The 17,365-nt window shown below is 36.1% G+C and overlaps 1 protein-coding gene and 1 pseudogene across 1 annotated transcript; one reads left to right on the top strand and one right to left on the bottom strand.

The window, feature by feature from the left end:
- Positions 1 to 1,422: 1,422 nt before the first annotated feature.
- Positions 1,423 to 1,884, bottom strand: LOC148563328 (F-box protein At2g35280-like). Its single transcript, XM_088486741.1, has one exon. It carries the CDS (start codon positions 1,882 to 1,884, stop codon positions 1,423 to 1,425), a length of 462 nt encoding a protein of 153 aa, XP_088342867.1.
- Positions 1,885 to 2,897: 1,013 nt separating this feature from the next.
- Positions 2,898 to 16,687, top strand: LOC107640081 (uncharacterized; annotated as a pseudogene).
- The last annotated feature ends 678 nt before the right edge of the window (positions 16,688 to 17,365 follow it).

Raw genomic sequence — 17,365 nt, 5'->3', positions numbered from 1 at the left:
ATAATACTACTATAATGATAGTATTATACTATTATCTCTCTTCTCTCATGAATCGTGTCTGGTTCATCAAACAGAGACTATTTACGAAAACTAGAACCAAAACTCCTAACCGATACGGTTCAAAAACTAGGTTCTTCGTGATTGCATTATCGAGCTTATCTCCACTAAGGTCCTGAATTAAAGATAATATAATTACAATGAGGATTGAGATTCTTGATGATACAACAGAGGTGTTCCCTTTACTGATCTTCCAGAGGATTCCGTGCCTTCAGAAAAGATCTCGCATACTCGAAAATCAGGGTTGTTACACATAGCGTGTCAGACGTTTCGTTGTCCAACATTATGGATAATACTGGATAATTAATACATTTACTATATTGCTATATTACTGTATATACTATATGTACTATATATTTATATATACGTATACAATACACTATTAAGTAAAAGCGTATTTCTTCTGCCGGCAAATGCAACCATTAATACATGCTGAAATCGTGTAGATTAAGGGTTTCTAACTCGATTAAAAAACTGTAAATGGTCAAATTAAATTAAATTATCAAATTAAATGATAATTTTTTTAATTACAATTAATTGCATTCAATTTAATATATTGATTGATAGAACAAACCTTTTTTTTTACTATCTTAGTGGGTGCAAGTACCTGCTTCTGAACCTGCTTCCGTGTGAAGTACACCTTTACTCCTGAACGTTGAGTCCGCGTTCAAGTACACCTCTACTACTATTGCACCATTGGAGTTCCTCAATTTACTCGTCCATTTCTAAGCATCTAAGTGAGGAAAAACCCCTAAACCGTATTCCAGCATCAAGCTTAACCCACCACCCCCTACAACGAAAACTAGTTCTTCTGAACAAAAACCTTATTATCGTTTTACATACACCGTTTGCCTTCCCCATGACTTGTAATAACTTGTGTATAGGCGCATACTCAAGTTATATCATTGTCCAACAAATCTTCCATACAACTTCAAACTTAGATTTAACCACGAACAAAAACAGAAACATAATAAAAATATATTCCATATGAAGATAACCATGCGTAAATTCTTAACAAAAGAGGAGATAATGTTGCCCTACATACTGTAATAGCAGATACGAGAAGCATAAACAACAAACTTGAACAACACAAATCGCTAAATAGACATTTTTATTCGAATACAAACGATTCCAAGAACCGCCGCACCTCGTAATTATCCCAGCATTGAACACACAAAACACAGCACAAATCTTCCACAACCCCCATGGTGCCTCTTAAAGGGCAACTGGTGGACCGACAAACCTCGGGCTGTCCAGGATCCGTTTAACCTCCACCCATCGAGGATGGAATACCTGCCTGAAGACCTTTCTGCACCTATCGACCACCCCAGAAGAACGTATAGTTTCAAAAAATTCTAGTCCCCTTCACAGGTGCTCTTCATCTTCCTTGCCATGAGACAGTAGCAGCATCGCACAAAAGTAACAGGCTTCAACGTCGCCACCCGTTGCAGCCATAGAGAGGGTGTCCATTCCACTGATGCAGTGGCCAATCCAGACAAAATCAATCATCCCCACCCGGAGTAGAGCGGCTGGATTTCCTGCTTCGGCGCAACAATCTATGAAACTCTTTTCTGGACGATCATAGTAATATAGAAAGGACGCAATCAGTAAATCTAACATCAACGCATGCTTATAAACAGTGTCGGACCTCCATGGATCCAGAAACAACTTGCAAGACGCCTGCATGTTAAACAGATCCTTAATCGAATTCGATGCAACCTTCGTGGCAATCCTAACCCATATATCGCGAGGAAGAATATTACTCGGACATTGGTAAGAAACGGCTATGTTCCGTTTCTTTCTATTCCTCTTGGATGTTCCACCCATTTCCAGCACTTTGGGGGTTGGAGGGGGGGTTGGAAAATATCAAGAGGATAGACGACCACCAATAATACATAATACAAAATGTAATTTAAAATTATGGTTCAGTGTTTCATGCGTTTCTTTACTGATTGTTCAGGACAAGAACAGTTAATTAATTAATTAATTAATTAATAGAGAAGAAATGCTCGTTATTATAAACTAGTTGAGTAGATAATAAAATTTAATTTAATAATACTATGATATCCTATTTAAAAGCTTTGGCTTTACAAAGCAATAATTTAATGCTGACTATTCATGTACTGAGTGGTTTACTCGATTTTAGAGTTCTATTCTTCTTAATTTAATTATTTACTTTAATTACTCATTGAATAACTATTATTTCTTGTTTTCTTTTTTTTTTGTCGAAATAATTTAATTTATTCTATTATGTTTCCAAAAATTAAATTAATTATTAGTTTTCAAAAAAATGAACGAAAAAAATTAGTTAAACATGTTAAAAGTGATTAATTTAATTTTTGAAAATTTAAAATTTTTTGGTGACTTTTTTCAGTCTTTTGGAAATTTAAATGTTACATAAAAAATTTAAAACAAACTAATTAAAAAAATACAAAACAACTTTTCACTTAACATAAGTAACGCGCAGTCAATGCATAGGAAATGATATATATATATATATATATATATATACATTATTGACAAACCCTAATCCTCATACTCATTCGTCAGTTCTTATCTGCTGTAAGCCCTTATAACTCCTTCTCTAGCCTCTCTGAATCTCCATCTCCCTCTTCTTCTTTCTACTACCCTCATCTGCTCTCACCGTCTTCTGCCAGACCTCCACGTTCATCTCATCTGAAGGCTTCCACTAAGTCCTCTCAAACTTACCTCATAAGGAATATTCCACGTCTCACGCCTGAGAACGACCCATCCAGAGGAGAACCATCGTCGCCAGAATAAAAATCGTTGCTTTAAGGGTCGTCGTCATCGGCCATATCTCGCCTTCTTCTTCTGAAAAAATGTCGCAGGAATCCATTATGGACCACGCCATTAGTCCAGACGACCTTGCGGAACTGTCCATCGCCGCTCTTATCAACATCATCCGTGGAGATGAAAAGTGCGCAAATTGTGACCTCGTTGAGGCTGCACTGGTCAGAAGGAGGAGATTTCGAAGGCTAGACTTGAAACGACTGAAACAGAACTAAGGCAGGCAAGGGTGGAGATGTTTGTCACCAAGATCGTGGCCAAGGCAAAGGCGGATCAACTGGAAGAAGAGGAGAAAGCACGGCGACGGCTGGAAACGATGTTGCAAATGGCACAACGAAGGAATGACGTGACCGTTCGCCAGTTGGATGACAAAGCAAAAGAATTGATGGCAGAAATCGCCAAGCTTCGTCCACGAGAATAGCACGAGGTGCCACCATGGCGTGACCTGGAACGCAGGCTCGACGTTTTGGAGGACAAGCAAAAGTTCTTGCTCCGTCGTGGTCATCGTCCAACGCCGCAGACGGTACATAGCTCAAACAATCGAGCGCCAGCCGGGCAGAATGAAGATGGGGTCGGAGGTATTTGACCTGCTGCACATGTTTGATATCTTTATGTCGTGTTGTTTTACGTCGAGGCCTGGATGATCCTTTTATTTGCTTTGTTTGTTTTATCTCCCTTTTTGTCTTCTGTAATGCATCTTAAAACTGAGTTAATATAATTATATCTACTTTCATCGGTTTGTTCTTAATGTCTAAAGTCATGTGAGCTGTTGACACACAATTATAGGGATTTATGTTGCGTTGGTGCCAAATACCATTTCCAATTCATGATTTCGCAACATTTTGGCAACTATTTGCGTGTGCGTTATCAAAGACATGCTTATCGGTTTATTTTTCTTTGCAAATTGGTATTACGCCACAAGCAGCGCGTTTGATTGTCATGAATGTTTACCGGTTCCTTCTAATTTAATGGCACATACCGTTATTTTACACTAGATAATAAGACAAAGGAATGTAAACATAGTATCATTTTTATGATATCCTAACATTATGTCATATTACAAAAAATAAACATCTTTCAAATTAGATTGCTTGGATCAACAAATTAAATAATATGAAACCATTGATTGAAACAAAATTCAAAGTACTTCTCTCTCAGGTTATAATAAAACAACTAGTGCAATTAAATAATAAAAACTACTTTAAAAATGAAAGCAAATTCTGTTCTTGAAAGGACAAGTATTGAATCTCTAAACCAATTATATTATACGAATACAATCCCAATCCCGTGTTCAATTGGAACATATATGCATGTTCATCCAATACTGTTGTTGCACATCTGACAAAATCTTACATTAATCAGCTAAGTTGGTTTTATAGAGTATTTTAATTATTATATCCTAAGAAAATTCAATACTGCTGTTAAATTGTTCAACAAATAATTATACATGCAATAACTATTTTGTTTAGCCATATGAGATTTTTTTTTTGGAATAATAAAGAGGGCCATACTAAAGGATTGGTCTATTTTTAACAACATTATTAATAACTCAATCGATTAGTCCAACATTCGTCTCACAGAAACTATACAGCTCGGGGTCTACAGAAAATAAAAATATACAGCTCCATTATTTTTGTCACATCCATATTGGCTGTAACCCAGCCCAACCCAATTGGGTGCAAAAATGACCCGCCAGACCCAAAATTGATTCTCCTTCTCCTTCGTCGATCTTCTCCTTCTCCAACATCTCCATGCCGCTTCAATCATTCGACTCTGATCTTCTCTGGCAAAGCGAATCTTCTGCATGAACCACCACTTCTTGTTATCCGTGGGGATCGAGTGCTATTCCAGCGATGACATGATGGTCGCGTAATCCTCCGAACGCATACATTGACGTAGTTGCGAGATTCAGCAATTGGGCAATTTTACGATTACTTCCTACAACACGAACTGCATACACCATACGATAGTGAATGGCAGAATCGTATGTATGTGTCAAAAGACATCGACGACGCATCTCCTTCCTTCACAGCCCAACTCCGTCGTCTCTTAGTTAACGAAATACACCATTAACTGTAATCAATTTCAACTTAAAAATTCATAAATTTTTTTCACATAAACCCCGATAGTTTTCGGATCTAACAAAATTAACCAACAACAAAATAAATTTTGTAAAACAACCCTTCTGACACAAAATCAGCAAAAGGCATTCCGTAGCTAATCAAAAGAGAGAAGTAACAAGTAATCTATAACGTCGAATAAAAAAACAAAAAAGATCCAACGACTCTCGTCCTTCAGCGCACCGGTCTGCCAAAGTTAAGTGTTATGCGCACTGAAACGCCAAACACGCACGGCACATGGAATCCGTGCTCATTTATGATTTTTAATGCTTTTTTCAGTTAAGCGAGTGTTTCTTCATTTATTGTTGTTTATTATTGAAAAGAGTGAAATTTTGTTAAGTGAGAATCTTTCAACTACGACGATTCATTCGGAAGCTTCGGTTCAACATGTAGTCAGTAAAATACTTCGTTTGATTACGTTATGTGATCAAACTTATTGTCTCTTCCTTTTCAATTTGTAGTCAATGGAGTTGTTATTACTACTTTTGCTTGTTGTGAGCAATACAACATTTTTGTTACTTTTATGAAGATCATGGCATGTCTAAAATTTTCAGTGAGCATTTTAACACCCCCACTAAAACACCACCACCACCACAAAAAAAAAGATGCCATTCATTTATCTTTGTCTACTCCTTTCATTTTCTTGTTAGAGCTATTTGCCTCAAACATTTTGCTAGCAACTAACTACTCTAAACCTTTCATTTTTCTCACAGTTGAGGTTTTTGTTTTTCTTGCCTCTTGCTTAATAGAATTCATGCTTTCAATCTTTGTCTGTCATCCTACGTCATTTCATGTCTTCAGTCAATCTTACTGACTTCCCTGACTTTATACTTTCAGGCTTCCGACCCATACCGTGACTTAGAGTTCATAGTGCTAGTAAAAAGAAAGGCAGAGGCTTTAAAGTGAAGGAGAAGCGAGAAGGTAGTACATAGTAACAAGGCTCTTTAATCCTGAAAAGCCAAGCCGAGAATTTATGTAGAGGTTTAATTGTCTAATCATGTAGATTTGTGTTCAATTGTAAGGATGAACTCCATGGGCTGGCTAGAGACCTTAATGCTGATTCAGTCTTCAAGAATCATGATCTTAACATGGATGTGCTTTATCATATTGCTGAGACGCAACAGGTGCAATTTCTTGAGATTGAACTAGCAATGTAGCATTCTTTTAAGAAAATTTTGTATGGTCAAAATTGTGTTGGTAGAAGATTTAATGAGATCTTGCATTTTCAGTCATCTAATTGGTCTGCTACTATCTGATTACCTCACTAAATGTACCTATTCTCATGACACGAATACAACTGAGTATCAGTTAATTCAATTGTGTTATGATTAACTAATAGATTAGTGTCTAGTTGGCATATTTCAGCTGTGGGAAAGGAAAATGGCAATGGTACCTCTCCATTAGATGTTGTTACCTGGTGAGACCTTTCCGTCTATGTCTGTATGAGAAAACTTAGATTTTATAAGGATGAATAAAAATAAAAAATGGCAATTTTCTACAAATATTTAGGTTGAGTCTTTTGGTGCTCTGTTCACTTGCTGCTTGCCTGTTTTATTGGAGATGAAACCTATTTCATCAGATATATTTAATTATTTATCATAAATCTTTAGTTTAAATTTTGTTTATGTGCTGAGTGTCTATAGACCAATGCGCAGGACAGGTAAGGTTTCCAACCAGGCCTTTGAATCTCATAAGTAAAATTTGTTTCTACAAAAACTCTATGAGGAAGAGGAAAATTTGATTGTGTATAATGACATTAGTAGTTCAAGCAATGGTTCTCAAAATTAGTATCAGGATAAGGATTTAGTTGAAAGTCTAGAAAATGGTGCAGAGTTTTGGACAGACTACTCAAAAGTACATTATCACCTCCGGAGTGTCTATGAATTAAACGGAGTTTGAATAGATACTGAGGACTTCAACAATTACGGAATTGGAAAGGATTCCTTTTCTTGGGCTTTGCAAGGGGAAGAAATTAGTGATAGTCTACGATTTTTTGTTGAAGAGTGTGATCATATACAGGTATACTACTGCTTTTGTGTCTTGTAGTTGTTGGTTTTAGGGGATGTTCCTCTTATATCTTTAACCCTTTAAGTGAAGCAATATCTTTTGGTATCTACTATGTTACCATTCAATTTACTTTTCATTTTCTTTGATTTCTTTTCCATATATATGGACCTATTTCCTCTTATGGCTTGTATTTAGGAAAAGATTATATTTAACGAACAAAGCTACTAATTCCAAGGCATATTCTTCTACCCAATATTTCGTGTTCCTCTATGTAAATTTTGGTTTGGGATTTTTCAATCAATGCTTATTATTGGTATGATGACTCGAAGCATAGTGTTTGAATTTTGATCTAACCATAATCTTCATCTATTAAGTTTTGGGGGAGCAATCATTTTGGTTTGATTTGTCTTAAACAAGTTCAAATTTTTGGCAGGGCTTTCAATTTGTAGTTGACGACTCTAGAGGATTCTCTGCTGTGGCTAAAGAGTTTTTAGAGAATATTGTAGCTAAATATACAAATACTCCTATTTTGCTGTATGCTGTCCAAGGCCATCGTGCATGCACAAGTCTTCACAGCAAGAAGCCTACAGTCTTGGAGGTAGGGGTGGCAAACAGTCCTAAACCCACTGGGCCGGCCCGTATAGCCTTCAAAAAAGGCAGGACGGAGTGGAGAATTGAGACCGCCACACATCAAAAGACCGTCTAACCTATACCGCTTAAACCGTGAGCTTTGGCGGGACACGGCAGGCTTTCTGCCGGGCTTAGAGTTTTTTGATGTTCTAATTTAGTATTTTGGATTATGTTTTATGCTTGATTGATTATGTTCTAAACTTGTGTTTAATTATATGTTTTGTACAATATTTATTTTACTTTGGACAATGTTGGTTTTATTATTTTGTTTCAAAAAACTTGGTTTATGATTACGTTTATTACTTATTTATAATTATAAAGACTTTAATGTTTGTGAATTTAGAAATTATAATTTTTTTTATGTCTTTAGAAATTATAAATTTATTAAAATAGTTGTGAAATTATATATATTATTTAATACTTAATAGTAAAAAAAGGAGATTTGGTGGGCTTGGCCCGCCAACCCGCTGTTAGACGGGGTGGGGTGAGATTTCAGGACCGTCTCATTAGGCAGGGCGGGGCGGGCTTTTGGTGGGGCGGGTTTCTCCCCTTGCCGCCCCTACTTGGAGGATCTTCACGATGATGTATCATTTTCAAGACTGTTATCCTACTCTAAACTTATTGTGCCTCTCGGTCTGCCCTCCTTGAGTAAAAGTAATATTCTCTTTAATGAATTTATCGCGTTTGGCAACTCATTAGTCAACACACTTCTTTGGTAATTGGCAGAAAGGGCTGATGTTTAACATTCTGATTGTTTACTAATTTAGCTGGTTTGATGTTTCCACAGTCTTGAATTTTATGTAAACTATGCTTTTAGTGTTGATACAATTTGCCTCACTGATAGTGTCGATGTTGGCTTGCAGAAACATGGCTAGTACTGTTATTCACTTCTTTTGAACCTTTTTTTCATATAATTTCACAGGTAAAGTTTCTAAATTCCTCCGCATTGAAGATGAGAAACATTACCACTCAAGTGCAATTTATGCTGCTGCACTACACTCCATTAATCTTTCTTTTAGAATGGATCCAGTTAGTCTTATTGATGCATGTGCATCTTTAGTAGTTTTTAGTTATTATTTCTTTAAATAGTGGTTGTGATTTAGTGCTTCTATTAGAAATTTTATGCTTTTAATCTATGTTATTAACATTTCTTTTCTTAAATTCAAGATAAAGAGTATCCTTGCTTTAATTAAGATTTTTGGTGTTTTGATCAATGTTGTTTGAAGTTGTTTTGTACTTTGATAAGTCTAGGAAATGAAACAAAAATCAAAAGAATAAAGGAGAAAGCCAAGGACACGCTTTGAAAGAAATGACACGCTTTAAAAGCTTAGGATACAATTTTTCAAATTCAAAAGTTAAACCTGAAAGCTTTGCCGTCCAATGTGGTGATCCTGGCATCCAACGGCATTCGTGCGTACGCACAATTATTCAAATAAGTGAAAACATGCATACGCATGCCTCCATGCGTACGCACAAGTGATGATTTCAGCAATGTCATGCGTACACATGACCCCCGTTTCATGTCTCATGCCAGTTTTGTGATGTCCCACGCTAAAGCAAAACAGAAGCATCATTTGGGCCATGAAATTGGAGCAATATTGCAGGCGTTCCATGTCCCTTACATGGCGTACCACGACAAGTAAACAGAGGCCAATTTGGGTAGTCTTTGAAAAGCAAATGTCATTAAACCTCAACTTCAATTTCCTCATTCATTACTCTACTCTCCAAACTTTCAAATGGATCAAGCCCAAAAAGCCAAATTCAATTTAATCTTGAATTTAATGTAATTTGAATTTCATTTGAATTTATAATTTAGATAGGTTATAAATTGAGGAAGAAGGGCACACTTTGGGGGATCTCACTCTCAATTCTCTTCGTCCATTATTCTCCTATTCTTACCTTTCACATTTTGTAAGCCATGAGTGGCTAATTTCCTTTTTCATTGGAGAAAAAGAGCTCTATTGAATTTAATGGATCAATTGTGATTTACTCTTCATCTTCAATTTATCTTCGTTCTTCATTCTAAGGATTCAAATCTATTGAGAGATAGTTTGAATCTCACTTAAATTCTCTGAAAACTTGAAAGAGGGATCATATAATTGAGCTTGAAGATCTTTCTCCCAACTCTTGTGAATTTGGATTTGGAATTGATATGTGACATGTAATCAACCCATAACTTGATTCATGAAATTGTGTGGCTCTAAATCAGAGACCAATCTTCATCTCTTCTCATGAGCAATTAGATCAAGATATTGGCAATTGATCAAGTTAAGAAAGATTGAATTATCAACATATTAGAATTTAATCACTTATGATTTGCCAAGAGATCAATGATTACATGATTGAAGTGGAGATGAAAAGCTATTTGATCCAGAGAATTCAATATATTTGCACCCAAATTATCTTCCCTTATTCTTTTATTCCATTTCTTTATTAATTGCTTTCAATTAATGCTCATTTACATTGCTTTCTTTACATTCTTGCAATTTACTTTTCCAATATTTACATTCTAGCGATTTAAATTCTCAATAATTTACATTTATACTCTTTATTTTCAAGTCATTTTTTACTTCCATTTACTTATTGCTTAAGGACCCGTTTAGAAAACTTCAAAAGTAACTTTTTTGAGCTTTTGACTTATGAAAAGTAGTAGTATTAATGTCTGGTGTAATTTTCAAAATCAAATTGCAGCTTTCTAAGAAGCTATTTAGGAGCTTATAGAGAAGTTAAAAAAAATTGACTTCTCTCATTATGCTACTACTTTTTATTATATTTCTATAAAATAAGTACTTTTAGAACTAAAAATCCAAACACAAAATAACTTATTTATAAGCTACTTTTAATATAGTCATTTATTGTTTAAGTTATTTTTTCAAAAGTAGCTTAGTTAAGTTGCTTACTCAAATTGGACCTAAGTCATTTACATTTCACGTTTCTATTATCAATTGTTCATCATCATACTGTGAATTGCTTGACTAGAATACTCAATCAATCATTGTTTGATTAATTCCTTAATCCTCGTGGGATCGACACTCACTCACCATGAGTTTATTACTTGGTACAACTCGGTGCACTTTCCGGTAGTTATGCAAAATTATAAAATCTCATATCAAGTTTTGACGCCATTGTTGGGGATTAACGGTACTTAATAAACTACCGGTTGATTGATTATCTAGATTAGGAACCTTTTCTTTCTTGTTTTAGTCATTTATTTGATTTTACTTTTTCGTTTCTTTAGACCTTTAATTGTTTGTGTTATTGCCTAACTTGGAATTTCTTTCAAATTCTCTTTTCTTTTATTATTTTCTTTGTGTACATGCGAGAAAATCAAGAAGAGGAACCTCTCCTCTTTGATTCTGAAATTGAAAGAACTCTCTGGAGGATAAGAAAAGAGGCAAGAAACAAAAAAGTGCTAGAAGAAGGTGAGGGAGTCTCAGACACAATTATGGCAGAACCTCACAACAACAATGAACCCAATAGTGCTCCACATGCTAGGAAGACATTAGGATCATATACTACTCCTGATCCGGGAAATTGTGGGAGTAGTATTTTGACTCCAAATGTCAATGCCAACAATTTTGAACTTAAGTCTTAATTTATCACTCTTATTCAACACAATTGTCAATTTGGAGGAAGCCCCTAGAGGACCCAAACCAACACATTTCAAGCTTCATCCGAATTTGTGATACGGTGAAAGCAAATGGAGTGTCAGCTAAAACATATAGACTCCTCTTGTTTCTATTCTCTCTTAGAGATAGAGCCGCACAATGGTTAGAGTCATACCCAAAAGAAAGCATTGTCACATGGGAAGACATAGTTAGCAAGTTTTTAACTAAGCTCTTTCCACTTCAAAGATTGATAAAATTGAGAACAGAGGTGCAAACTTTTAGGCAACTTGAAAGAGAATCTTTATATGAGACTTGGGAAAGATACAAAGAGATATTGAGGAGATGTCCACCAAGTATGTTTGTGGATTGGGTCCAACTACAAATCTTCTAAGATGGAATCACTCAAATCTTGAGAAATTCATTGGATAATTCATCAGGGGGATCATTATACATGAACACTCCTAGTGAAGCTTTGGAACTCATTGACATTGTTGCAAATAATCAATACCTCTACTCTTCAGAGAGGAATATAAACACAAAAGGAGGAGTGATGGAACTAGAAACTCTTGATGCTCTTGTGACCCAAAATAAAATTATGTCTCAACAACTCTCCACACTCACTAAACAAATGAGAGGAATGCAAGTATCTGCCATCAACACACAAAACTCATTGTATGACGTGAATGGAGAGAATCAATTTGGTAAAAATTTTGACTCATTCAATACTAATCAATCATAAGTAGAGCAAGTCAATTTTATGGAAAACTCCTCCAAGACACAACAAAATAATCCATACTCCAAAATATATAATCTTGGATGGAGGAACCATCCTAATTTTGGGTGAAAAAAATAACAAAACCAAAACCAAAGAAGCCACAATTTCAACCATGCAAACAATTCTTACTTCTAACCAAACACTCAAAACCACTTCCAAAATTCACAAAACACCCCTTTCAATTCTTCAGACAATTCTCACCAACCATAACCACAACCCACATAACCTTCTCAAGATTCCTAAAGACTCTCTAATATTGAACTTATCCTAGAAAAATTTATGGAAGAAACAAGGTCTAATTTCCAAAATCAAAATACTTCACTCAAAAAATTGGAAATATGACGAGCGGATAATTTATACCCTTTTTGGCATTGTTTTTACATAGTTTTTAGTATGTTTTAGTTACTTTTTATTATATTTTTATTAGTTTCAAAAATCACATTTCTGGACTTTACTATGAGTTTGTGTATTTTTCTGTGATTTCAGGTATTTTTTGGCTGAAATTGAGGGACCTGAGCAAAAATCTAATTCAGTGGCTGAAAAAGGACTGCAAATGTTGTTGAATTCTGACCCTGCTGCACTCGAAATAGATTTTCTAGAGTTACAGAAGCCCAATTGGCATGCTCTTAATTGCATTGGAAAGTAGACATCCTGGGCTTTCCAGCAATATTTAATAGTCTATACTTTGCTTGAGATTTGATGGCCCAAACTGGCGCCCAAAGCCAGCCTAAAACTTTCTGGCATAAAACGCCCAAACTGGCACCAGAATTGGAGTTAAACGCCCAAACTGGCACCAGAATTGGAGTTAAACGCCCAAACTGGCACTCAAGCTGGCGTTTAACTCCAGAAACAGCCTATGCACGTGTAAAGCTCAATGCTCAGCCCAAGCACACACCAAGTGGGCCCCAGAAGTGGATTTCTGCACTATCTGCACTTAGTTACTCATTTTCTGTAAACCTAAGTTACTAGTTTAGTATAAATAGCACTTTTTACTATTGTATTCATATCGCTAGACGTTTAGTCCTTAGACCTTTGGAATGGAGGCTGGCCTCACGGCCATGCCTAGACCTCTTTCACTTATGTATTTTCTATGGTGGAGTTTCTACACCCCATAGATTAAGGTGTGGAGCTTTGCTGTTCTTCATGAATTAATACAAGTACTATTATTTTTCTATTCAATTCATGCCTACTTCTTCTCCAAGATATACTCTCGTACTTAATTCAGTTAAGTCAAAATGAAGGGGTGACCCGTGACAATCACCCAATCTTTATTACTCGCTTAGCCAAGATCTGCGTGCCTGACAACCATAAAGCGGTCTACATGATGTTCAACGTAGTCATTGGACGACAGCTGGAGTATATTCTCTTGGATATCTAATACACAGACCGAGTCCGTAAGATAGTATCTTCGTGGTATAGGCTAGAATAATTGGCAGCATTCCTGGGATCCGGAAAGTCTAAACCTTGTCTGTGGTATTTCGAGTAGGATCTAGGAAGGGATGACTATGATGAGTTTCAAACCTACGAATATTGGGCGCAGTGACAGTGTGCAAAAGGATCAATAGATTCTATTTCGACGCTATTGGGAACCGACAGATGATTAGCCATGCGGTAGTTGTACCTGGTATTTTTCATCCGAAACGAGAAATCCGACAGTTGATTAGCCGTGCAGAAACCATAGAGGACCATTTTCACTGAGAGGATCCTACAGCTTGCCATGGAAGGAAGTAACGCATGGTTGGAAGAAGGTAATAGGAAAGCAGAGGTTCAGAAGCAACAAAGCATCTCCAGACGCTTATCTAAAATTCCCACCAATAAATTACATAAGTACCTTTATCTTATTTTATATTTTATTTATCTTTTAATTATTAAAACCCCATAACCAATTGAATTCGCCTGACTGAGATTTACAAGGATGATCATAGCTTGCTTCAAGCTGACAATCTCCGTGGGATCGACCCTTACTCACGTAAGGTTTATTACTTGGACGACCCAGTGCACTTGCTGGTTAGTTGTGCAGAGATGTGAAAAGTGTGAATCACGATTTTCGCGCACCAAAATACAAATTGGCCAAATTACTCAACAATTAGAAAAATCCACTAACACTTTTTCAAGTGACACTGAGGTCAATCTAAGGGAGGAATGCAATCATGTTGAGAAGTGGGAGAGTTGTGGAGAAAGAAGTCACTAATTATGAAGTGCATAATGAAAAAGCTTCAAAAGAGGAATTGAGGAGCAAAAGCAAGAACAAGAAGCCTCCACACAAAGTAACACCGCAATGAAGAAAGAAGCAATAGAAGCGGACAAACCAAAAATTCCATATCCTCCAAGATTCAAGGGAGATATTAAAGAGAAGCAATACTCCAAATTTCTAGAGGTATTCAAGATACTCCACATCAATATTCCTTTTATAGAAGCACTTGAACAAATGCCAATGTATGCCAAGTTTACGAAGGAATTATTATCAAAGAAGAGATCCTTGAAAGGAGGACAAACTATGGTCATGACTAAGGAGTGTAGTGCCATAATAAAAAAGGACTTGCCAAAGAAGAAGGATTCAGGGAGCTTCCAAATCCTCTGTACCATTGGAAACATATTGAAAGAGTATTATATGACCTTGGTGCAAGCATCAACTTAATGCCTCTCTCTGTGATGAAGAAACTCCAAATCTATGAATTAAAACTAACAAAAATTACTCTTCAATTGGCTGACAGATCAATGAATCAAGCACATGGGGTTGTGGAAAATGTTTTGGTGAAAGTGAAAAAACTCTTCCTCCCAACTGAATTTGTCATCCTTGATACAGAGGAAGACTACAACACTCACCATTATTTTGTGGAGGCCCTTTTTGGCTACTGACAGAACTTTGATTGATGTTAAAAAGGGAGAATTGATACTAATAGTGCATGATGAATACTTGGTGTTCCATGTTTTCAAAACCATGCATGAGTCCAATCATGAGGAGAATTGTATGAAGATTAACTCCAAGAATCTAAATTTGAAGGAGGCACCCAATGAATCACTTCAAAAGCTACTACTCCCATGCTTGAAAGAGAGCAAAGAAGTAGGAGTGAAACAACAAGCTGAAAGGATCATTGGAGCCAAAGAGAATTACAACCAAAGCCTTCATTTGTGACAACCAACAAGATTCCTCCTGACATTGAGCTTAGGATTGGCATTGAGTGTGAACCACCACCAGCAAAAGGGGAAGAAAATACTCTAAACAAAGTATCCAGAGGGTGAAAAAATAAAAAAATTCCTACTGAAAACTTTTCACCAGAAAATAAGATGATGCTAGTTTACCAACCAAGGGAGCCTTCTTTACATTTTTCTGGACATTACACAATCAACAAGATTCTTTTTCTTGAGCATGTTGAGATCATCAAAAAAGACACTCGAATGAAGTTCACAGTGAGAGGAGGAGAAATTGAGGCACTGTGATCATCATCCACCATAACAAGAATCAACCATCAAACTAGTGATATTAAAAAAGTGCTTGTTGGGAGACAACCCAACCATAGTATCTTTTGATTTTGTTGTTAATTCTTAGTTTTTATTAATCTTCTGTTTTTACTGTTAAAGGATGCATGCATAAAGAAAATTAGTATTTAGGAACCAAGGTTTTTAACCAAATGAGAGGCTAAGTTGAGGTGTTCCTCAACCATGCAATAAGAAAAATAAGTTGATGTTTGAGTGGATGAGCAATGCATTTCATGAAAAATGGTTTGGTGAAAGAATTTTGTCTTTTGGGTTCAAGCAGGAAACAAATTTGGTATTGGAGCATGCATGCAATGTAACAATGCAGTGTTAGAATGACATTCATATATATATTAACGGTGAGTTCTTTGGTGGCATGGTTTTGGATGGCTAAGAATACCTATATGTTGACTGGCAAATAACTTTGCAACATATGGCATGTATGTCAATCCGTAGAACAGTGTACTAAAGGAAGAGTGTGGTAAACCACAAACATTAATTGCATGTCATGCATGCAATGTAACAGTGCAGTGTTAATTTTTTAATTCTCATGGAATCTACACTCACTCATAGTGAGTTTATTCACCTACTACACCTGCATCTTCTGTCTCCGGGGCTGTTGATCTTCATGGAGTCATACAAATGTTATCGGGACAAGAAAGGCAGAATCTGGTGTCAGTTCCGGACGTTGCCATACCAGCGCCTAATTTATCTGGTACATGTGATGTGAAGTTGTGAACTACTTTTTATTCAATCTTGATAGAACTTTATTTCATTGGTCTTATTCTTGTAATTCAGGGGAGCAGAATGAACTATCTTTGTTGGAAAATTTGCATCCATTGACTCCTCAAATAGCAGAGGATGTTGAAGACACGCAGGCAGTTGAATGCATGACAGTCAACGGAACTCATGCATCAGGTGTCGTCTATGAAAGGTTACTTCATTCTCTTCCTCCTCTCACCTTTCTTCCTCTCTGTTCTGTTTTTTTTTTTTTTTCCCTCTTGTCCGTGTCTTCCGAAACAATACTGTCCAACTTAAACTGGATGAAGTAAGCATAATCGATTTTCAGTATATTCTCTGCATCTCAGCTCAACTTCATCAATGAGTAAGACTTATTGTGAACATGATTGTGATGTTGACTTCCTATTTCATTATCTGTTTTCCTCTTCTGTTGCTTCCCTAGGTTGACTTCCGATTCGGATTAGAACACATACGTTGTTCTTTTAGAGAAGCCAAGTGAAGAAACGTTTATAACTTTGTAAGGTCATTGCATTGGATAGTAATGATTAGAACTGTGCCTTTCTAGCTGTTTATAGCGCTATGCCTTTGGGCGATCAATTTCCCAACGTACATAGTTTTTACTATCTTAATTTCCTTCATTTTACCCGTTTATTTGTGTCTTGGGGGTTTTACTCACATGTATCCCACTATCCCTCTATCAAGGTAACCATGGTGGATTATTTGAGATCTTGCTATGACACACCGTTGCAAAATTGTTTAACACCGATTATATTGCACTTGATTTGTGTTGTCTTTTAATATATGTGTCGTAATAGTAGTGGCAGTAGTAGTACTTTTGATTTCGCTCTTTCATAATTCATACTACTCAGCTCGGAATTTATGTAAATTGTCATCATGTCACTGGTGTGTGGTTCAAGTATTACATTGTTATAAAGATTCTATTCCCATGGAAATTAAAGATACCCAAGAGGAAGGTGGAAATTGAAATGATGGTATTTTAAAATTCTTAGGAATTATTTATAATTCCTCAAACCACACACACCCTTAGGGTGTGTAAAGTTTAAGTATTACATTGTTATAAAGATTTCATTTCCATGGGAATTAAAGATATCCAAAGGGAAAGTAGGAATTGAAATAATGGT

Source organism: Arachis ipaensis, chromosome B5, assembly GCF_059453495.1.
Source record: "Arachis ipaensis isolate K30076 ecotype BB chromosome B5, ASM5945349v1, whole genome shotgun sequence".
NCBI lineage: Eukaryota > Viridiplantae > Streptophyta > Magnoliopsida > Fabales > Fabaceae > Arachis > Arachis ipaensis.
Note: the sequence above shows the minus strand (reverse complement) of the source record. Positions and strands in the feature narration are given on the sequence as shown.